The sequence below is a fragment of the Cervus canadensis genome, chromosome 11 (assembly GCF_019320065.1).
Source record: "Cervus canadensis isolate Bull #8, Minnesota chromosome 11, ASM1932006v1, whole genome shotgun sequence".
Lineage (NCBI taxonomy): Eukaryota > Metazoa > Chordata > Mammalia > Artiodactyla > Cervidae > Cervus > Cervus canadensis.
In genome coordinates this window covers 58,295,586-58,318,944 of record NC_057396.1, presented here as the reverse complement: position 1 = coordinate 58,318,944, position 23,359 = coordinate 58,295,586, and the positions used below count along the sequence as shown (strand labels likewise).

The following is a 23,359-nucleotide window of genomic DNA, read 5'->3' as shown; positions in this document are numbered from 1 at the left end:
AACCATTAAAATCCCCTTCATTTTAAATGGAGAAAAACAATTTTTTAATATAATAGGAAAAAAATCATTTAAAATACAACTACCCAGAAATGACCACTATTAAGAAATGTATATTTTATGATGCAAGGAGTTCTGATTGACAGAGAAAACATCTGCAGGCTCTTTGTTACTGTTTCTGATTATATGATCAAAAAAGCAAGACTAGAAATTAGAAGACTTTGGATTTAATCCTTTTTCTGCTACTTGCAAGTTGTGAGCTCTTAAAAAGCAAGTCACTTAACCTTTTTAAGCCTCACTGTCTTTACTCCAAAAATGGCTAAGTTTTCTGGGATTATGGGGAATAATGTATGTCAGAGTATATATGGAAATAATAAAACAGTTTATATCATTAGGCACTGCTGTTGAAGTATATTGTTACTATTTATTCATTGTTACTATCTTTTTGATCTTGCACTTGTTCAGCTCATTCTGCTAGAAGGCTAATGGGACTGGCTCATCAATCCTTTCCTTCTCTTAACTGTCCCTGGCGACAGCTGTAGCAGCTGAAGGGTGAATATTAGTGAGTGACATTAGACACACGAATTATTAGCTTATTTCACATGTCAATTTCATCCCCACTTTACCGGGAGAAAAAGTTACTAGAGCAAGAGTCAAAAAGGAATAATATTAATAAATATAATCCAAGGCATTTATGGTTTTACTGCTAATTGATTAGAAAATATTTACTCTGTGATGTATCTTTTACTAGACATAAATATACAATTTAATCTTTATACTACTGTTATCTGCTTCATCTTTCCAGTTATTAGAAAACAGAAGTATAAAAATTGATTGAAATCTGGACCTTCTACATAATATAGATACTTAGTGAAAATGTTATGAGTATGAAAAAGATTCTAGGATTTAAAGAAACTAGTAGGTAGTTAGTCACTTAGTCGTGTCCGATGCTTCTCGACCCCATGGACTGTAGCCCACCAGGCTCCTCTGTCCATGGAATTCTCCAGGCAGGAATACTGGAATATTCTCATGAGTAGAAATCAATAAAAATATATTTAATATAAAATTGTTCAACTATTCAAACAATTCATGAAAAGCTATGACCCTAATGAAATATAAAGCTGTATTTATAGAACCAATATATCAATAGTTTATTAACTGACAACATATAGGGTATATCACAAAAACCACATATTAAACATATAACTAACAGAGAAGAAAGAAAAAGATCTGGAAAGTACTGCCAAAAAAGTATTACTTAGCAGACTGTACCATTGCTCTTCTCTAACGCTTGCATTGTGTCAGGATCCAAAGCAATGCTGACAAGCAATTCCATGTAACTCTTAAAGGTTTCCTTCATTGCTCTTGTGTTCAAAAACCGAGTGACAAAGGGAGCTGGAGGATCAAACTCTGGGAGGGAGAAAAGAGGAAATATTAAAGATTCCTTTCTGACAACTTTAAAAACACGTCACCCAACAGCAGGTTACCTACAAACAGATAAAAGGTTGTAGATAAAACTTCTTCAAAGTCAAGGTTCTCCCACACGGCTTTTAAAAACACTTCGAATGAGAGATTCTCAAAGCTGGTTGTGCCTATCACAATCACTGGAGAGCTTTGAAAACAAAACAAAAAAAAACCAGACTGCTGGACTTACTAAAACGAATCTGGAGTGGTAATGAAGCTTAAATGCTACACTTTAAGAAAAATTCCCAGGAGAAGGAAATGACAGCCCACTCCAGTATTCTTGCCTGGAAAAGTCCATGGACAGAGGAGCCTGGCGGGCTGCAGTCCATGGGGTTACATGACTGAGCATGTGTGAGGGTGGGGGGAGATGGGTTGGTAGCAATAAAGTGGTGGTAGAACGAAAAAAAAAAAAAATTCCCAGGTGCCTCTGAAGTCCAACACCAGCCCAACATTTGGAAACATTTGCCCTTGTAGGGACCTGTGTCCCCTCCCCTGGCCCTACCAGACATCAACTGCGAGGTCGTGCTACTTCAAAATTGGATGATTTTTCTAGTATTTAATTAGTAAAGAAACCATAAAACACCTAATGTATGAGTTAACATATACATATCTTTTCTTTTTACTTCTACACTTAAATTACTGTAAAATTCTGGTCTAGAGTCAAGACATATTTAAAAAATTTTTAATGTAAACACAATCTGTATAAAAAAAATCTCACTCAAAAAAAAAAAAAAAATCTCACTCAAATTCAACGGTAAGAACTGCAAGATTAGAGGAGTGTCTTAAGTTTTACTTTTTTATTCAAATACAGAACTATCATCACAACCTTTAACAGGGGCTCTTACAACCCTTTCAGGGGTCTCTGATGTCAAACTGTTTTCCTAGTAATATTAAGATGTTATATACCTTTGTTACTCTATTGACATCTGTAAAAGTAATGCTGGGTAAAACATCTGTGGGCCTTTCTGAGCATGAACTGAGACACTGACAGCAAACTGTACCAATAGCCATGTACTCTGCCATGACTGTCATCTGCGGTCATGAATTTGAAGGAGAAAAAAAACCCCAAACACTGATTTCATTGTCATTTCATTTCATATTTAAGAATAATCCTTGGAGAAACAGTAAAAACTTAATTGTATTAAATCTTTACTCTTGAGTAAATGTCTTAAAACTGTGATGAAATGAGAGGTATATATAAAGCACTTCTGCTATGATGTATGACAGTTGTCTCCAGGAGGAGCACCCATGCAATTGTTTGATGAACCAGCCACCTTCTCCTCCACTGGAATACCATTTTTACTTAAAAAATAACAGATACCCTACCCCTATTCAGTAGTTGGCAGACATTTTCTTAGAGAAGTGAACTTGTCACTACCAGGAAAACAACTGACAATATTTGCTGCCGATGATGAAATTGAGGTTCTAAGTGAAAATTAGAATTTCGGAAAACTTATTTTCACCACTGTGAGCCTGACGACCATTTCAATACTTAAAGACTTCATTGATGAAATTAGTGGTAATATTAAATATGTTATTTTTTAATACTGCAAAAATTTATTATGTAAATGTAAAAACTAAAACCATAAGGCTCTTAATGAAGAAAACACAGGGATAAATCTTCATGACCTAGGATTTGGCAATGGATTACAAATACGACACCAAAAACAACAGCAATGAAAAAAAACAGATAAATTTGGCTTTATCAGAATTTTGAATTTTGTACATCAAAAGACATTATCAAAAACTGAAATACAGGACTCACCTCCACAGCACATATACTAAAAAAAAAAAAGTGAAATATCAACCTACAGAATGGGAGAAAATATTTTCAAATCATATACCTAATAAGGGTTTAACATCTACAATATATAAAGAACTTCTACAACTAAGGAACAAAAGGAGAAATGAACAGGGCAAAGAATCTGAATAAACATTATTCCAAATAAAGTAAGAAAATAGTTAGTAAGGAATTGAAAAGATGTTCAACATTAGTGGTCATTAGGAAAATACAAATCAAAACCACAATGAGATACCACTTCACACCTACTAAAATACCTATCATCACAAAACAAAATATAACAAGGGTTGGTGAGGATTTAAAGAAACCAGAAACCTATGTATTGTTAGTGAAAATCAGTTAGGCAGCTCCTCAAAAAGCTAAATATATAAAATATATGACTCAGCAATTCCACTCTTAGGATCCACTCTTAGGTATATAAATAAGTGGAAAACCAGGACACAAACCTAACAGATATTTGTATGCCAATGTTCACTGCAGCATTATTTACAACAGCCAAAATGTGGCAGTAACCCAGGTATCTATCAATAGATAAAAAGATAAGGGCATACAATGGATAAACTTACAATGGAATTGCATTCAGTCATAAAACCTAAAAAGTTCTAACATATGCTATATAACATGGACGAACTTTAAAAACATTATGCTAAGTGAAATAAGCCACCCTTACATGAGACATGTAGAGGAGGCAAATTCATGGAGACAGAAAATAGATTAGATATCATCAGCAGCTGGGAAAAGGGAGAATGGGGAATTATTGCCTAATGGTTACAAAGTTTCTATTTGGAGTGATTAAGCAGTTTTGGAAATAGCTGTGAGGTTGTGCAACAGTTGTTAATATAATTAATGCTGCTGAATTTTACATTTAAAAATGGGTAAAAGTGGCAAGTTTTATGTTATATATATTTTGCCACATTTTAAAATGTGGGGGAAAAAATGGAAAAAAAAATCAGTGAGCTAACAAATATTTTCACATGGCCAAAAAATGTTATAAAGTCATTCACAGATGAAAGATACTTCAAAGGGTAAAACAAACAGATTTTAAAGTAACAAAGCATGAAAAGTTGAAGAAACTATCACTTGTCAAGTTTACAAAATAAAATCCTTTGAGTAGCAAAGAAAAATACCCATAATTATCTAAAAAAGTAATCAAAATACTCCTCTCTTTCCTAACTACATACCTAACATGAGTCCAGGTTTTCTTCACATACTTTAACCAAAATAACATCTAATAAAAAACCTAATACAGAATATGAAAATCCTATTCTAATTAAACACAATTGTTTAAAAAACTTACATTAATATGTAACATGTGTGTTAGTCAGTCGTGTCCGATGCTTTTCGACCCCATGGACTGTAGCCCACCAGGCTCCTCTGTCCATGGAATTCTCCAGGCAGGAATACTGGAGTGTTCATCAATGAAATACTGCCATTTCGTTCTCCAGAGGATGTTCCTGACCCAGAAATCAAACCTAGGTCTCCTGCATTGCAGGCAGATTCTTTACTATCTGAGCTATAGGGAAGTCCCCTATATGTAATGGGTTTATTTAAAATATTTTAAAATTGTTTTAACTGATCCTTGGTGATATACATAGATACAAATCACACACAAAAAAGTCTTTTGGAATCATTAATAAATTTGAAGATTATAAAGAAGTCTTGAAACAAATAGTTTGAAAAACGACCAGCCTAAAAACTATGTTTATTATCATATTTCCTTCTTTTTAAGAAGCACTAATAATGCTTGCCTACTAGTGACACCGAGTGGTAATTCAGATTATCAGTGAAAGAAAATTTTCAACTTGATTGTCATTTGAGGAAGCTGTATAAACAGTGCAAAGCAGTGCAAAATTTTCAACTTGATTGTCATTTGAGGAAGCTGTATAAACAGTGCAAAGCAGAACTTAAACTTCTCTAAACTTCTCTATTCTAAACAGTAAGCAGGACTGCTAACTGTGATATTACATATAATTATACACATATAATAATGCCTTCCATGCATACTCAAAGCACTAAATTTCTTTACAAATTCTGATACTTTACAAACATTTCTAAAAAACATTTCCAAGTAGCTTTTAAAAATAATACATTTTAAGCAAACTTCTGTTATGAAAGAATTTTTATTATAACTCTGTTTCTATCCAAGTAATCTCTAGATCAGCTCCCAGGCAATGATACTTGTAATGCCAGAAACCATCCTAGACATCAACCTCAACAGTACCCCCAAAACTCAATTCATCATTCAAGTTCTGCCAAGAATACATCTTGAATTTCTCGAAAGCTCTGGGAGTTGGTGATGGACAGGAAAGCCTGGCATGGTGCAGTCCATGAGGTTGCAAAGAGTCGGACACAAATGAGTGACTGAACAGACAGATGATGTCTCATAATTCAAATTCAGATTTTACCATTTGTTCTTTTACTTAAATCCCTCCAAGGATTCCCCTGTTTACAGAATCCCAAGCTTTTTAGCTTTAGCATGGCATACGCAGCCTTCCGTCATCCTTCCATGTTTTTCTGACTACCTTATTAGAATCAGGGGTCAGCGTATTTTTCTGTAAAGGGCCACGTGGTAAATATTTGGCACTTTAATGGTCACGTGTTCTCTGTAAGAACTACTCAAATCGGTCACTGTAAGGGGAAACTAACTTATGAAAACATGTAGATAATTCCCAGTTTTCCAATAAAACTTTAAGCATAGGCTGCAGATCACATTTAGACCACCAGTAGTAGTTGCCTGCCTCTGCTCTGGACTACTGAACTGCTGAAAATCTCTTGTAAATGTTACGCAGTAAGTTTGATGGCTGATGGATGTTTTCTGGTACGTTTCTGTTTTACAACTGTCTCAGGTTTAATTTCTAATGAAGCTAATTTCAATATATATAGAGCTTACATAAATGCCCACTGGTGCCTTCAACAGTTTCTAACAGTGAACAGGGTTCTAAGGTCAAAAAGTGTTAGATAACTGCTATGTATTTCAATCTTTTCACTTTATAAAAGAGAAATTAAGGCACAGTTACTTAGCTTAGTCATGGGCAAATATATGCCTAAGCAGAACTTAATGAGGTAGTTAAATTCCCTAATTAAGGAAAAATAAATACATTTTGAATTGTCAGCATCATTGTTCCTCTCCATTAATGCAGCAAATCTCAAACTATCAAGGTATTCATTTCATGAAGAACTCACCCTCATCATCACTACTACTAGAGTGGATCTCAGGAGATGAGTCAGACTGGGATGATGAAAATTCTTCTTTCCATTTCTTCCTTTTCTTTGGTGGTGGCTCAGCCTTTACTTTTAGCTGTTTAACTTTGGGTTTCATGGAAGGGGCTTTTGCTGTTGCAGTTTTTGGTGTTGGAGAATCAGAAGTTTTACTGCTGTTACTTGGCTTAGCCTGAACAGTTCTGCAATGTTACAAACAGACTTCATTAACACACTGAAAACTTGTCTAATTCAAATAAATTAGACAAGGGACTTCCCTGGTGGGTTCCAACGGTTAGACCTTTGTGCCTCCACTGCAGGGGGTGTAGGTTCAAACCCTGGTTGGAGAACTAAAATCCCACAGGACACACAACTTGGCCAAATAAAGTAAATAAAAATTTAGAATGAAAAAATCTGAATGTAAATAATTTAATTAAAAAATAAACAGAAAACCAAGAAACACTGGTGAAAAAAATTTTAATCACCTCACCAATACCTCCAAAATAAAGTCTAAGCCCTACACATCGCCAATGGTGACTGCTCCAAAATTCTCTTGAAATACACTCTTTGACACTGACATTCAACATATTCAGTTAGTAAGGGACGGTATTAATTCAGGCCCTATTATTTCTCTCCCCCTCCTTTCCCTGTACGAACTCATTTTTCCTATGAGGCTGTAATGGAGATGATCAATGGGCTTCTAGTCCATCGATGTTCTAGCTTGGAACATCCGAACTCTCACAGGCTCTCGTGGTGCCAGGTTCTGATGTGGGCTCTCAACTACACCTATGCTAGAGTCCCCCAAGTAAGATTTGCCGTGCCCTAGTTTTGGAGGTTTGAAGGAGAGGATGAAATTCCATCATACAGGTAAGGTGGCTGTGTCCAATAAGCTGGAATCTTCATTAACTAGATCTTCTGAGCACTAAATTGAGAGTATGTAGGCTCACACCCCCTTTCCCATACAGATTAAAGAGAATGTGGCTGGGTCATCACTTCCAAATTCATGGTTTTCCAAATTCATGCTCAAGACAACCCAGAGTCACATTAACATATGATGACAATTCTAATGCAGTTGTAATGTACAGGCCTTAAACAGTTTTTTTCTCAAATTTTTTTCATTTAAAATTTGACATTCCGTTATTATTTTCATTTTACTTTTAGATTAAAAAAAGGGAGCTAAGCAAGGTTATCTTTTTTTCAGTTTGTTTTTTTGGAGCGGGGGGACTGTACCATGTGCAGGATCTTAGTCACCTGACCAGGGATCAAACCTGCAATCCCTGCAGTGGAAACATGGAGTCTTAACCTCTAGATCACCAGAGAAGTCCCTAGAAATGTTTATATTAATCTAGGTCATAAACAGATGGATTCAAATCTTTAGACTGTAAATCCGAGCATTCTCCACTATACTTGGGTGACACCAAAAGGACTCAGGAAAGAAGAACACATCCACCCCACAATGATAGCCACAGACTTTATAATTCCTGTGTCATTACTTCAAAAGGAATCACTTATGACACTAAGCAATGATTTTCAGACTTGTATATAATTAAAAAAATAATCAGTCTCTTTTTAATTGATGTAATTCTTTGCATAAGATATCACCAATAATAAGCTTTCCAATAATTATTACAAACATATTACATACAATAATAAATACCTGATAGTCTGTGAAGGCTTATTTCTTGGCTTTTTGGAACACACTCTGACATACTCCTTTTTGTTAGTGTTTTCAATGAACTTCACATATATCCTTTTGTATTTACTCTTTGCATCTCCAAAATATCCAAGGTACTAAAGAAAGAAGCACTTTGAGTTACTTATTGTACATTCCATACATAAAATATTCCCTTGTTGTCATGAGACTGTCATAAAGTCATCCTTCAAAATGCAGCTCAGGCCAGGCTAATTGCACTCTCAATAAAAATGATCCCAGCCTCACTCTGCAAGCCTATATATAGATGCAGTCTTCTTTGGGTAATCATCAGATGCTTACTTGCTCAATGCTATTAAACAACTACTTAAGTAAAAAGAAATAATTCTGTAAGTCTTCTTGGTAAATCAGGATATTTGATTGGCAGAATAATCAATATAAGTGTCTCTAGGTCCATCAGAATTCTTCACACACTAATGTTAATTCCTTTCCATTATTAAAAAAAAAAAAAGCCATTTAAGTAGTTGGTATTTAGACATTAATTTTATTTTAAAATCAGAGCATCATATACTCTAGTTCAAATTTTATGCTACTTATTAATATATCAGAGATGCTCAATATAAATACATTAAACAATACATCTAAATTTATATCATTCTATATTTTACCCAAGATCACTGTCAAAAAGTAGGAAGCTTAATGTAAACAAGCATTTTACTTACACTATTTGTAGCAGCAAATTCTCTTTGCCCATCTCGAATTTCAGGAACAAACTTCTGTAATAAAGCTTTTTGTACTTTCCAAATAGCTGGGGGTTCTTTTCCTGTTTTTAAAGCCTCCTGTAAGAAGAATTAACGAAATTCATAAAAACTAGCAATGTATTCTAGATTTATAGACTCTGAGAGCTGAAAGGAATCTTAAAGAACTCCCTAGTTCAATCTTTTATCTTTTATCTAGCTGAACTTTCGCGGTAATTCTTATAAGTCAGCTATTCAGTCTCTGCTTAAATTCTTCCAGAAAAAGGGAGTACAAATATACAAAGTAGCCCACTACCCTTTTCTATAGCTATTTGAAAGTTTTCCAAAATGATACATTGTTTCTACAATTTTATTACATATAGTACATACATATTCAAAACCACCAGAAACAAATATGCTAAAATACTAACAACATATAATTGTGAACAGAAGGAATATGGATAATTTAAATGTTATGTTCTTCATTGTATTTTTTAATGTCATTTCTCTTCACTGCAATTAAAAAATGAAGTCAAAGCAAGCAAACATGGCTTATTCATGTTGATGTTTGGCAGAAACCAACACTATTCTATAAAGCAATTATTCTTCAATTAAAAAAATGAATTAATTAAAAAAAAAGGCAAGCAAACAAAACCCCCAAAATAAGTGTTCTTAATACTGCTAAAATTTCTTACACGAAATTGTAATATTCTACAATTTGAAATTACAAAAAAAGTCTAATGTTACTTTTACATTCTATTCCTATTATTTTCTTTAAATGTTTAAATTACATAAATAACCATTTTCTCCAAACTTCATAATTTTTCACAACTTAAACTAGAGCAAGGTATTAAGTCATCATGAAGACACACCCCCTAAACTATGACCTTTATACCTGGGAACATTCACATTACCTTAAAAGTCTCTATGTCTTCTATCTTTACCACAAATTCATCACGCTCTCTGTACTGGCCTTCTCCTCCACTTTCCGCGTCCTCCTCATCTGTAAAACCTTCTATGGCAACAGTGTCCTGTCCTTTTGCAAACTGGTCTGAGGGAAGACCGTCGAGTTCGGTGGACTTTGGGGGTTCTGAAGAGTTTATCTTTTCTGGGGTGTTTACTGCAGACGGAGTGGAGTAGAGAGTCTCTTGCTTAACCGCACCCACCGTGGTGGAGGAAGTAGTAGCAGGACAGGTAGCATTGGCAGTTGTGCTAGTAGTTGCCACCTGTGTGGCTTCTGAAACTAGATCAAGCAAATGCAAATTAGTAATACAAAAATATTAAACATTTATTTGCTTTGAGTAAAATCTGCACAGTTTACAAAGAGACTTGATTATTTTTGCCATCAAATTGCTTCAAACAATGAAATTAAAGAATGCTTGTTAGACGCAGAGAATGGACTTGTGGACACAGCGGGGGAAGGAGAGGGTGGGATGAATTGAGAAAGCAGCACTGACACACACACCACCACGTGTGAAACAGGTAACTAGTGGGAAGCCGCCGTGTAACACAGGGAGCCCAACCTGGCGCCGGGTCACAACCGAGAGGCGGGATGTGGGAGGATGGGAGGAAGGCTCAAGAGGAAGAGGATATATGAATATATATATACACACACATATATAAATGTGACTGATTCAACATGCTGTATGCAGAAACCAATACAACACTGTAAACCAATTATCCACCAATTAAAAAAATCGAAATGAAAAAAAAGGGCATTTATTAACTTCTTAACACATCTGGATGACAATTAGAAAGAGAACCTCCATCAACCTAAACTTATCCCTAGTTCCATTTAAGTAGCACAAAAATATTTTTAAAAGAACAGAGACAAAAAAGTGATGTAAGACAAGGGTCAGCCAACCAAAGCTGTGAAGGCCTAGAAGAAGAAAAGCCAGTTGAATGTGGGAAACAAAACAACACCCCTCAAATACTTTGAAACAGCACTGGAAGCTAAATAAGAAGGATCATAAAGTAATATGAAAAACTGTATACCAACAAATAACTTAGGTGAATGGGACAAATTCCTAGAAAGACACAAACTACCAAAAGAACTCAAGAAGAAAGAGGACATCTGAACAGACCAACAACAAAACAATAAAAGAGATTAAAAACATCCCACAAAGCTAAGCACAGGTCAAAATAAGGTGGGTTCTATCAACAGTTAAGAATTAATACCAATCCATCATAAACTCAAAGAGATAAGAGGAAATACTTCCCAACTCATTCAAGGACAGTATTATTCCAATACTTAAACTAGACAAAAACATCATGAAAACACTACAGACCACTATCCCTTATGAATACAAACACAAAAATCTCTGGCTAAATGTGAACAAATATTTCAACATACAAAAGAAGTATATGGGCTTCCCAGGTGATCAGTGGTAAAGAATCCCCCTGCGAAGCAGAAAATGTAGGAGACACGGGTTCAATCCCTGCATCAGCAAGATCCCTGGAGAAGGAAATGGTAACCCACTGCAGTATATATCATGACCAAGTGAGTTTTATCATAGGAATGCATGCTTGGTTTAACAGCTAATCAGAGACTTCCCTGGTAGCCCAGTGTTAAGATAACAGGCTTCTACTGCAAGGGATGCAGGTTTGATCCCTGGTCAGGGAACTAAGATCCCCCATACTGTGCAGCATAAGCAAAATAAAAAAAAAAATAAATCAGCACAAGAATCTCTATAAAAATCCTGGCTGATTTTAATTTTTTTTTTTTAGAAACTAACAAACTAGTCCTAAAATTCATATGGAAAAGCAAGAGAGTCAGAACAGTCAAAATAATCCTGCAAATGAAGAATAAATTTGGAAGACTCACATTTCAGAAATTCCAAATCATACCACAGTAACTGAATTTCAAAACTTAATTACTCCTTTAGTAATTAAGGCAGTGTGATACTAGCAAAGGACAGATACACAGACCAAAAGACTAAAGTCCAGAAGTAAACTCTATATTTACAGTAAAATGACTGTGAACAAGGGTGCCAAAACCATTCCATGGGGGAAGCATGAAAAGGCTTTTTGACAAATGGTACTGGGACAACTAGATAAGAATAAAGAATAAAACTGGATGTCTACCTCATACCATATATAAAAATTCACTGAAAGCAGATTATAGTCATAAATGTGAAAGCTAAAATTATAAAACTCTTAGCTTCATGACCTTACAAGTAACAAAAGAGTAAGTTGGACTCGACCAAAATGGAAAACTTGTACTACAGCTGATGCCATCACAAAACTGGATAACCTACAGAGTGGGAAACACTGTTTACAAATTATACATCTGCCAGATGTTTGTATCCAGAATAAAGAACTCTTAAATCTCAAAAAGAAAGACAAATAACCCAATTTAAAACGTGAGTGAGACCTGTTTGTCCAAAAGATATAAAAATTGTCAATAAGCACATGAAAGGCCACCCAACACTATAAGCCAGTTGCATTAGATCAACGCAACTTCAGTAGATAATTGCAGTCTAACCTACTAGGATGGCTCTAAAAATACAGAAAAAAAACATACTAGCAGACATGAAGAGAAACTAGAACCCTTGTACTTTGATGGAGAGAATGTAAAATGATACAACCACCTCAGAAAACAGTTTGGTCACTTCTCACAATGTTAAGCATGGCACACAGGACTCTATGTGGCAAGCAGACTTAGGTTGCCCAAGGCACACAGGATCTTGGTTCCCCAACCAGGGATCGAACCCCTGTCCCCTGCGTTGCAAGGTGGCTTCTCTTCACCACTGGACCACTGGGGAAGTCCCCTGTTCTAATATATTTTTATGTTACTGTAACTATGCATCATGCTTTCTTCCTCAAAAATGTAATCCAATATATCCAAAGTATTATTTCAACACATAGTCACACTGAAGGAAGCCCATCAAAACTGTCCATAAATGGAAAAAAAAATTTTTATGTCTTGTGACCAGAAGGTTCTCTATATTAAACTGTTCTAACATTATATAATACTTGTACAGTAGATCCAAAGTAATGTTTTTCCAGTGTAATATAAAACAAATGTAAATGTAAAAAGAATGCATCTTTTGAGTGGATGTGGCATTTAAAAATTATTCATTTATGAATTCATGGGTGAATATTACATATTGACATGGGTTTTATAACCAATTTTATTTTTATCCTTCATTTTAATTGATACAAAAACTGGGAAACACTGTTCTTATAAATAATGGATAAATGAAGGAATAAAGGGGATTTTACTACACGAATGTCACAGAATTTTAAAAATACACTGTTTCTAAGTTACATGGCAAAACAAATCACATAGCTATCTAGAAACAAAAACAGATACTGCCACCAGCAGACTCTCAGAAAAGGGAACTGTAATGGACATGCTTTAGTCATAAGCAGTCATCCCAAGGAGAAGACATGAGGTGCAGGAAAGAACGGAGGGCAACATGGTAAATGTGTGTGCGCTCGGTCATGTCGCCCTCTGTGTGACCCCATGGGCTGTAGCCCGCCAGACTCCTCTGTCCATGGGGACTCTCCAGGCAGAATAACTTTCCTCCAGGAGATCTTCCCAACCCAGGGACTGAACCCAGGTCTCCTGCACTGCAGGCAGATTCTTTACTGTCTGAGCCACGAGGGAAGTTCAAGAATACTGGAGTGAGTAACCCATTCCTTCTCCAGGGGATCTTCCTGACCCAGGAATCAAACTGGGGTCTCCTGCATTGCAGGCAAATTCTTTACCAGCTGAGCTACCAAGGTAAATGTATAAATAAACCTAGATAATCATTGACTATTTAAAAAACTATTTCTTATTGAGTATTAATTAGAAAACAGGATAGAATTAAAATACACAGGGGAATTCCCTGACAGTCCCAGTAGTTAGGACTTCTCTCTTCTACTGTTAGGGGCTTGAATTCAATACCTAGTCAAGGAAACAAGATCTTACAAGCTGTGTGGCATGGCCAAAATGGAAAAAAAAAAAATTAAAATACATGGTATCTACCAATAAAGTTAGGAGAGCATAAAATGGAGTTTTAATGCTCAGAGTCTTTATGTTGTTCAAGAGAAAAATAAGATACTAACAGATTTCGAAGAGGTGAAGATACATAGTGTAATCCCTATTATAATCAGGAAAAGAACAGAAATATTTCATCACAGTCATCAGGGGGTGAGGGGTAAGAATGAAGACTGACCTGGTGTTGATGATTATTGAAACTGAATGATGCATGAACTGGTTTAATTATATCAAGCTTTATAACTTTGTGCTTGAAATTTCCGTAATGAAAAAGTTAGGAAAATATTTTATAAAAAGAATAGCTTCCAAATTAGTGAAAGGAAAAACTTAACAATACTGTATAATGTCCTTTATGAGAAGTTTTAAAATGAGCCAAAGAAAATACATATACAGGTGGTAAAATTATAAAAGAAAAGCACGAATGTGATTGCCATCCAAGTCAGACAGTGTTTAGTTCTATAGATTATGATCTACTTTAATACTCTATTTTTGAACTTTCTTGCTTTCCAATGAGTAGCATTTAACACAGTAATTATTTCTTCTTTGCCCCACTCACTTTTGGCACATTCCATTGGTTTCAAAATATAATGCTCCACTGTTCTAAGTGGTTTGTCATTTCAGTTTTAATTTCCTTTTAAAGCCATGAGTTATTCAGAAGTTATCAAAAGTTATTTAGGAGTTTTAGAAAGAAAAACTTACTTTTTTATCTTTTTGTCCTTTTTTTCTTTCTGCTTTTCTTTTACGAAATTACTGCACTGTGGTCAGGGAATATGTCTTAATTAATATCCACATTTTCATATGTATGAAAACTTCATGTGTGTTTTCCTTATGTGTATTATATTTTCATACAGAAGTTATGAGGGACTTCCCTGGCAGCTCAGGTGGTAAAGAATCTGCCTGCAATGCAGGAGACCCGAGTTCAGTCCCTGGGTCCAGAAGGAAGAAGGAAATGGAGAAGGAAATGGAAACCCACTCCAGTATTCTTGCTTGGAAAATCCCACGGACAGAGGAACCTGGAGGACTATAGTCCATGGGGTTGCAGAATCGGACATGACTGAGTGACTAAGCATGCACACTCACACACATGTAAGTTATATCTCACAAGAAAAAATGTTCTGAAAGAACAGAGATATAGAAAATATACTAAAAATTCTAACAATAAGATTATTATAGCAATATTAAAAACAGAAATATAAAATGTGAAAAAGATTTTATTATGATAAAAGGAAATATAACTGTAGTAAAATTTTATGTACCCAATTACATGGGTTTAAAACATCAAGGGAACAGAATTAGAAAAGCAATTAAAACATAGTTGGATATTTTAACACACCTTTTTCACGAATCAACAGATCAAGCAATCTAAAAACAAATAAGTATAGGGAGGATTTTTTAAAAATTTTATTAAAAATTTCAAATATACATAAAATTAGAGAATACAAACCCTCATATACCATAACCCAACTGTAACAATCATAAACATTTTGATATACTTCTTTTATTTTTCTGTCACCCCTTTTATATTTGCTGGGATAGTTCAAGGCAAATTCCAGACCTATCATTTATTATACCTGCAACATATACATACATTTTTCTTAAATAACCTAATGTCATTTATTATATTAAACAAAAAATAAAGATATAAAGGGTTGGAACAATATTACCAATAAAATCTATTAACACTTGATATTCATGGGACATTTATAAAAATTGAGAGTTACCAAGCTACTAACAAAATTTCCATAAATTTCAAAATGTAGGCATTACTTAAGCCATATTCCTTTGACCACAATACAACAGGGCCATAAATTAATAATAAAGGACTACCAGCAGGGCTATAAATTATTAATAGTAATAACGGAATAAAAACAAAAAAAACTCCAAAAACCTACTAGGAAACAGGCAAAAATACACTATTCTTAATAATTATTGGGTTAAAAAGGAAATCAAAACTAAAACGACAAACCATTTAGAAAGGAGAGCGAGAAACATAAATTGAAGCCAGAGGAATAAAGCCGCAGTGTGGGGGTGGGGGGAAACTTACAACTTTAATCCCATTCATTAGAAAGAAACAAAAAAATAAACTGGCCAGTGAAAGATTATTCAACCCAGGGAATATGAGGGAAAAGAACTGATAAAAGCAGAAATTAAGAAAAAGTGAGTAAAAAGTAATAGGAGCAAAAAAACAAAAAGTACACTGGTTCTTTAAAAAGAACCATTAAACAGGCAAATGTTCCACAGATTGATAAGGAAAAAGATTCAAATAATAATCAAAACAAGAAAGAGAACAAAAAAAAAAAGAAAGAAAGGGAACATAAACTGCAGAACAGAGAAGACTGAAAACTTTTGAGGAAACACTATGTACAATTTTATAACAACGAATTTTAAAACCTAAATCAAAGAAATCATTTTACTAGAAAATAAATAAATCAACTGACCCAGATAGATCAAACTATCAGGAAAAAACTGGAAAGTTTCAGATGTATTCTTAGAAAGTTCTACCAAATCCCAGTTACATATAGCCAACTTTTTCAAATTTAAACAAATATAAAAGCTTTCCTAATTCTATTTATAAGGTTATCAAATTCCTGAAAACAAAAGTGAACAAAAACACTATACACTAATCCCATTTATGAATCTAGGTGTAAAGATCCCAAACAAAATACTAGCAACTTAAATCCTACAAAGGACTAAAGTGATTCATCATGACCAAGCAGAGTTAATGGTAGAAATTTTAAAAAGGAGGTTCAGCATTAGGAAATCAAGTAACAGATTAATGTGGGAATAAAGAAAGCAGATTTTTCAGAAGCAACTCAAAAAAGCATCTGACAAAATTTAATGCTTATTGTTAATGGAAAAAAAAAAACTTTAAGGACTTTAAAAGAGAAGGACATTTTCTTAAAGAGTACAGTACATTAGAAACTGACAAATATATTTCCAACAGTATGTATTTTACTAAATATCAAGGAGAAGGCTGGGATGCTTGCCATCATTAAACAACAGAGGCCTGAGCCAATAAGATAAATTACCCCCACAGAAAGAGAAAGATAAACTACCGTTATTTTTAGAAGATACAATTATCTATTTTAAAATGCAAGAGAATCAGGTAGAAAAACCGTTAAAATAAAAATTCAACAAAAATGCCAAGGCTTCCCAGGATAAGAATCCCTGGTCCAGGAAGATCCACATGCCATGGGGCAACTAAGCCCCTGCGCCACAATGACTGAGCCCTTGCTCTAGAGCCCGCGAGCCACAACTACCGAAGCCCATGTGCCTAGAGCCCATGCTCTGCAGTGAGAGAAGCCACCACGCTAAGACCACGTACCGCACCTAAGAGCAGCCCCAGCTCGCTCCAACTAGAGAAAGCCACACGCAGCAACGAAGATGCAGTGAAACCACAAATAAAATAAATAAAGTAAATTTAAACAAAAATACCAAATGCACTGAAGACATGAAAACCAACCAATGCCATACATGTAACTAATGAGAGAACAGTATCATGAAAACTGTATTTAAAATACTAAAAAAATACTATTAAGACCATAATAAAGATTATTTATGTGGAAAAATAGTAAGATATTAAAAGACATAAGATCTGAATAAGTAGAACAATATTACATTCTATAAGTGGATGAGAAGACAATATAGTAAAGATAACAATTCTCCCTTAAAATTAATTATGAATTCAATGCAATCACAATCAAAATCAAAACACTGAAGGGGCTTCTATTGGCCCATTATAGAATAGTTTGAGGATCAGAAATAATGACTGTGATTTGTAAGACAATACATTTTTTAAAATTCATGAAAGGCAAAAAAAAAAAAAATTCATGAAAGGCTTCTGGTGCCAACTAAGATCAAATAAGTTCATTAGATCTACTTATTACAACTAAAACCGCTGGACAAAACATAAAATGGAACTACCAGAAAACTATGAAAAGTTAGCTAACTACAGGCAGATTGGGAAGGGAATGCCAAACGAAATAACAATCTTTATATAGAGAAAGATGTTTCCTTATTTTCTTTCCTCTCATCACCTGGCAGGTCTAGAGGGTGGCCCCGATGCAGAACTGCATAGGACACAGATAACAAAACCCCCAAGAAAATCTGTCTTTTTGGACAGAGGAGCGGGGAAAGGAGACCCATGCAAGGTGAGAGGTATGCGGAGGCTATGCCATTTCTTGGGGTATTTTTTGGCTATGCCATTTCTTTTGTCTTCTCTTTCTCTCTCCCAGCCCTGCCACAAAGGCAACCGAAGTCACAGAGCTGCAACACAGAAGCAGTAAACCCAGCATCGTAAACTGGGACAAACGCCTGTCTTTTTGGAGAACCAGAGGAACCTGGGTGGGCCATGAGCTCCTATGGCATGAAGAGCAGAAAATGTTGTATGTCAATTATATCTCAATAAAGCTGAGGGACAATGTGTAGGAAAATCACCTGTTCTTTTTCTTTCCTCCTCTCTCATTGCACTGCCCCAGGGGCAGTCCCAGTTACACAGAATCATATCAAAGCACGGGCAGTTTTTTAAAAGTCCAAGGAAAATTCCAGCTTTCTAGTCCAAATGACCAGGAAAGGAAACCCTGGGAGTTGGGCATGTAGGGAAGTTGCCAAAGAAGAGAGAATTGAAGAGTGGTATCCTCTAATTCTGTGCATAAACCCACACAAGTCCTAGTTTCATGCTTAAACTGCACATATGCAGAAGAGACCCAAACTAGTACAGCAAAGTCTTTGAGACCTAAACTATAACAAAGTCTACCGCGCATCCAAGTTTCAGACTAACCGCTGAGTCAGATCCAAAGAAGCAGAGCAAAGGCTTTGAAAACTGAACTAACATCAGACCACCACTCAAAGGTGAGCTAGAACTTAAGGTCTGACTGCTTGCTGAAGCAAAGCAAACCAATATTCTCCAGGGGATTTTAACGAAACCCAGAGTCTTACGTATTGTATTCAAAATGTGCAGGATACAATTCAAGATTGCTCAATATATAAAGAACCAGAAAAATGTGACCAATTTTCAAAGGGAAAAGATAATGAGCAGATGCCACTCTAAGGTGACAGATGTTGAAATATCAAAGACTCGAAGACAGCTATCATAACCATGCTCCCTGAGCTAAGATAAACATACTTTGGAAATGAATGGAAACATGTAAGTTCTAGGCAGAGAAACTGGTACTGGAAAAAAGAACCAAATACAAATTTTAGAGTTGAAAAGAGTATTTGAAAATATCTAAAATAAAAAATACTCCCTGGATAGACTCAGTAGTGAATTGAGCAGGTGAAAAAGTCAAAGAACTTGAAGATAGACCAATAGAAATGATACAATCTGAAGAACAGAGAGGAAGAAAAGATTGAAAAAAATAAACAGAAACTTAGGAACCTGATGAATAATGTAAAAATATTTTACTTTCATGTCACTGGAGTCCAATAAGGAAAGAAAGAGTTTGGTGCACAAAAAAGAATGCCTGCAAACTTCTCAAATTTGGGAAGATACACATTTTACAGATTCAAAAAGCTCAGTAAACTCCAAACAGGATGAACCTTATCCAGAGAAATAATTACATGACTGAAAGCCAAAGAAAAAGTTTTAAAAATGGAATACTTCTTTGGGCTGAAAGGAAATGATACCAGAGGGAAACATGGAATATGAGGAATAAAGGAAGTACAAGAGCAATTATAAATATTTGGGTAAATATAACAGACTATTTTGCTCCTATTAAATTATTTAGAATATGTATGATGGTTGTAAGCAAAAATTATTTCTCTATCGGGGCTTTCAACAGGACACATATATATAACATAAGAGCAAGGGTAAAGAGATCTCTATGGTTTTTAGGTTTTGGCATTTTATTTTATGTAGTAAAAATATTAACTAAATGGATTGTAATCACTAAGTCAACCACTAAAAACATAATATGAAGAGATACAGCCAAAAAAAAAAAAAACCAGAGATAAATTTTAAAATAAAATAGTAAAAAGTTCAAACAATTTTTTTAAAGATAGGAAAGAGACAGGAACAATAACAAAGAGGGAAAACAGGAAACAAAGAATGAAAGATTGAACTATATCAATAATTATATTAAATGTAAATGGTCTAAACAAACTAATTGAAAGAGAGATTATGAGATTAGAGTTTTAAAAAATGACAAAATTGAACTATGTACTGTCTACAAAATACATTAAACATAATGCCACAGATAGGTCAAAGGATGGAAAAAGATATATATGCAGCCCATCAAAAGAAACCTAGAGTGGCTATATAACAAAGCAGACTTCAGAATAAGGATTACTACCAAGGATAATGGGGCTTCCCTGGTAGCTCAGAGATTAAAGCGTCTACCTGCAATGCGGGAGACCTGAGTTCGATCCCTGAGTTGGGAAGATCCCCTGGAGAAGGAAATGGCAACCCACTCCAGTATTCTTGCCTTGGAGAATCCCATGGAGCCTGGTAGGCTACAGTCCACGGGGTGGCAAAGAGTCAGACATGACTGAGCAACTTCACTTTCACTTTCACCAAGGATAAAGAAGGATATTATATACTGATAAAAGGGTCAATTCACTAAGGCTTAACGATCCTAAATGTGTACACATCTAAAAACAGAGCTCAAAATACACAAAGTAGTAACTGACAGAAATGAAAAACAAAACAGACAAATCCACAAATATATTTGGAAACACAGGAAATCCTCTCTCAGTAATTGACAGAACAAGTAAACAGACAATCAGTAATGAGACAGAAAATCTGAACAACACTAACAACCAACTTGCTTTAACTGAAATTTATACAACAATCCACAAAACAGCAAAATCCAACTTTCTTTTAAAGTACACTGGGACATTAATCAAGATCAGCCAAATTTTGGGCAATAAAGCTAACCTTAATAGATTTAAAAGAACTGAAATTATACAAAGCAGAAATCAATAAAGGACAGATGTCGGGAAAATCCCCAAATATCTGAAAAATTTGAAATATGATTCTAAATAACTCATGGACCAAAAAGAAAGCACCAAAAGAAATTTGAAAAACTTTTGAAATCAAAGAAAAAAAACAAATAATAAAAATAAAATTTGTTGGATATAGCTAAGCAGGGCTTAGAGAGAAGTTCGTAACATAAGTGCTTAGAGCAGAAAAGAATAGAGGGGACATCCCTGGCGGTCCAGTGGTTAAGACTTCACCTTCGAATACAGCGGGTGTGGGTTTGATCCCTAGCTGGGGAGCTGAGATCCCACATGCCTCAGGGCCAAAAACCCAGAACATAAAACAGAAGCAATATTGTAACAAATTCTAAAGACTTTAAAAATGATCCTCATCAAAAAAATCTTTTTTAAAAAAGAAAAGAAGTCTCAAACCAACAATTTAGGCTTCCACCATATGAAAATAGACAAAAATAGAGCATAATAAACCAAAATCAAACTGAAAAGGGAATTAATGAAAATAGTAGAAATCAATAAAACTGTCAACAAAGGAGAAAAATCAATGAAACTAAATGCTTTTTCTGCCATCATTTTCTACATAGACAATCCTATGGAATCTAATTTTTTAAGAATCTATTGTTTGTTTTTTTGGCTGCACTGCAGGATCTTGGCTGCTCGACCAGAGGGTGAACCTGTGCTCCCTGCCTCCCTGCAGGGGAAGCTGGAGTCCTAACTACTGGTTCAGTTCAGTTCAGTCGCTCAGTCGTGTCTGACTCTTTGCGACCCCATGAACTGTAGCACGCCAGGCCTCCCTGTCCATCACCAACTCCCAGGGTCCACCCAAACCCAGTGAGTTGGTGATGCCATCCAACCATCTGGACTGCCAGGGAATTCCCATTTAAAAAAGTTTTTAAATCAGTTTTGCAAATTTAAGATCAACATATAAAGTTTAACCGTATTTTTTTAATCTACTAAGGAATAATTGGAATTTGAAAATTTTAGAAAGTACTATTTACAATAAACAGCACCCCCAAAAACTTGGGAATAAAGCTAACAAAGCATGTGCAGGATCTGTATGCCCCAAACTATGCAAGACTGGTAAGAGAAATCAAATGTGTTCATGAATTAAGGCTCAGCATGTTGTTAACAGTTTAGTTTCCTCAAACTGCAACTAGATTCTGGGTAATCAAAATCCCAGTAGGGTTTTGGGGGGTTTTTTGGTACAGAAAAAGAAAGGAACTAGAATAGGCAAAACAATTTTGAAAAGAACAAATTTGGAAGACTCACAGTGCCTTATTTCAAGATTTAGTGTAAAGCTATGGCAATTAATTAAGGCAGTAATCAATTAATTATAAAACTAATTATGAGGCAATTGATTAAGGGTTTCCCGGTAACTCAGATGGTAAAGAATCCACCTGCAACGCGGGTTCAATCCCTGCAATGGGATGATCCTCTGTAGAAGGAAATGGCAACCCACTCCAGTATTCTTGCCTGGAGGATCCCCATGGACAGAGGACCCTGGTAGGCTACAGTTCATGGGATCGCAAAGAGTTGGACACGACTGAAAGATTAAGCACACAGTGGTAAGGCAATTAAGACAGTGTCACATTGGTCAAAGTATAAACATGTAGATCAGTGTGACAGAACTGAGAGTCCAGAAATAGATTCATACAAATATGGTCAGCTGGGCTTCCCTTGTGGCTCAGCTGGTAAAGAATCCGCCTGCAATGCAGGAGACCTGGGTTTAATCCCTGGGTTGGGAAGATCCCCTGGAGAAGGGAAAGGCTACACACTCAGGTATTCTAACCTGGAGAATTCCACGGACTGTATAATCCATGGGGTCACAAAGAGTTGGACATGACTGAGCGACCCAAAACCTACATAATTAAAAAAACAAGACAAATATGGTCAGCTGATTTTTGACAAAGACGTGAAAAGCAATCAACGGAGAAAGGATTGTCTTTTCAACAAATGTGTTGGAAAAGCTGGACGTCCATGTGCAAAACTTCAACCCATACCTCACATCTTATACCACCACCCCCCAAATTAAAAGGGATCCTAGACTTAAATGCAAAACTTTAAAATTTCTAGAAGAAAACAAGAGAAAATTTCTGTGACTATGGGTTAGGCAAAGATTTCTTAAGATACAAAAAGCACAAATCATAAAAGGAAAAATGGATAAGTCAGATCTTGTAGAAATTTAAAACTTTTGCCCTTTAGAAAGATTTAAGACCTGTGAGAATTTAGAGGATATGAGCACTAATTCTGCCAGGAGTTAACTTTCACAAAGTGATTTTGAAGAGGGTCTTCAAGGAGAACTAAAAATATCTACTGGACTAAAAAACTGAGGAGGACCCAGGGAGAGAAAAACCTGTTCAAAAGCAGCATGATTGTGAAAGGCGCTCACAGGTCCAAGGAATGACGACAAACAGCTGTCACAGAAGAGGGGAAGTGGCAAGAGTGAGCAAAGAGTGAAACGTGGAAAGGGAGAATTTTTACACATTATTTTAATTTTTTTCCATGGAGCACCAAGAAGTATTTCAAAAGCAGAGAATTAATAATTGATTTAAGAATTCCATGGGCAGAGGAGCCTGGCAGGCTACAGTCCACAG

The 23,359-nt window shown here is 35.4% G+C and overlaps 1 protein-coding gene across 2 annotated transcripts in view; it reads right to left on the bottom strand.

The window, feature by feature from the left end:
* The window catches only part of QSER1 (glutamine and serine rich 1), an 80,820-nt gene that overhangs the window by 11,845 nt on the left and 45,616 nt on the right, over window positions 1–23,359 (bottom strand). For both annotated transcript variants that reach the window (XM_043480977.1, XM_043480978.1), the window contains exons 5-9: window positions 9,763–10,091; window positions 8,834–8,950; window positions 8,118–8,251; window positions 6,446–6,663; window positions 1,270–1,407 (exon numbers count right to left, since the gene is read on the bottom strand). In XM_043480977.1, coding sequence (XP_043336912.1) covers window positions 1,270–1,407; window positions 6,446–6,663; window positions 8,118–8,251; window positions 8,834–8,950; window positions 9,763–10,091 — 936 coding nt within the window. The remainder of the gene's footprint in view (window positions 1–1,269; window positions 1,408–6,445; window positions 6,664–8,117; window positions 8,252–8,833; window positions 8,951–9,762; window positions 10,092–23,359) is intronic.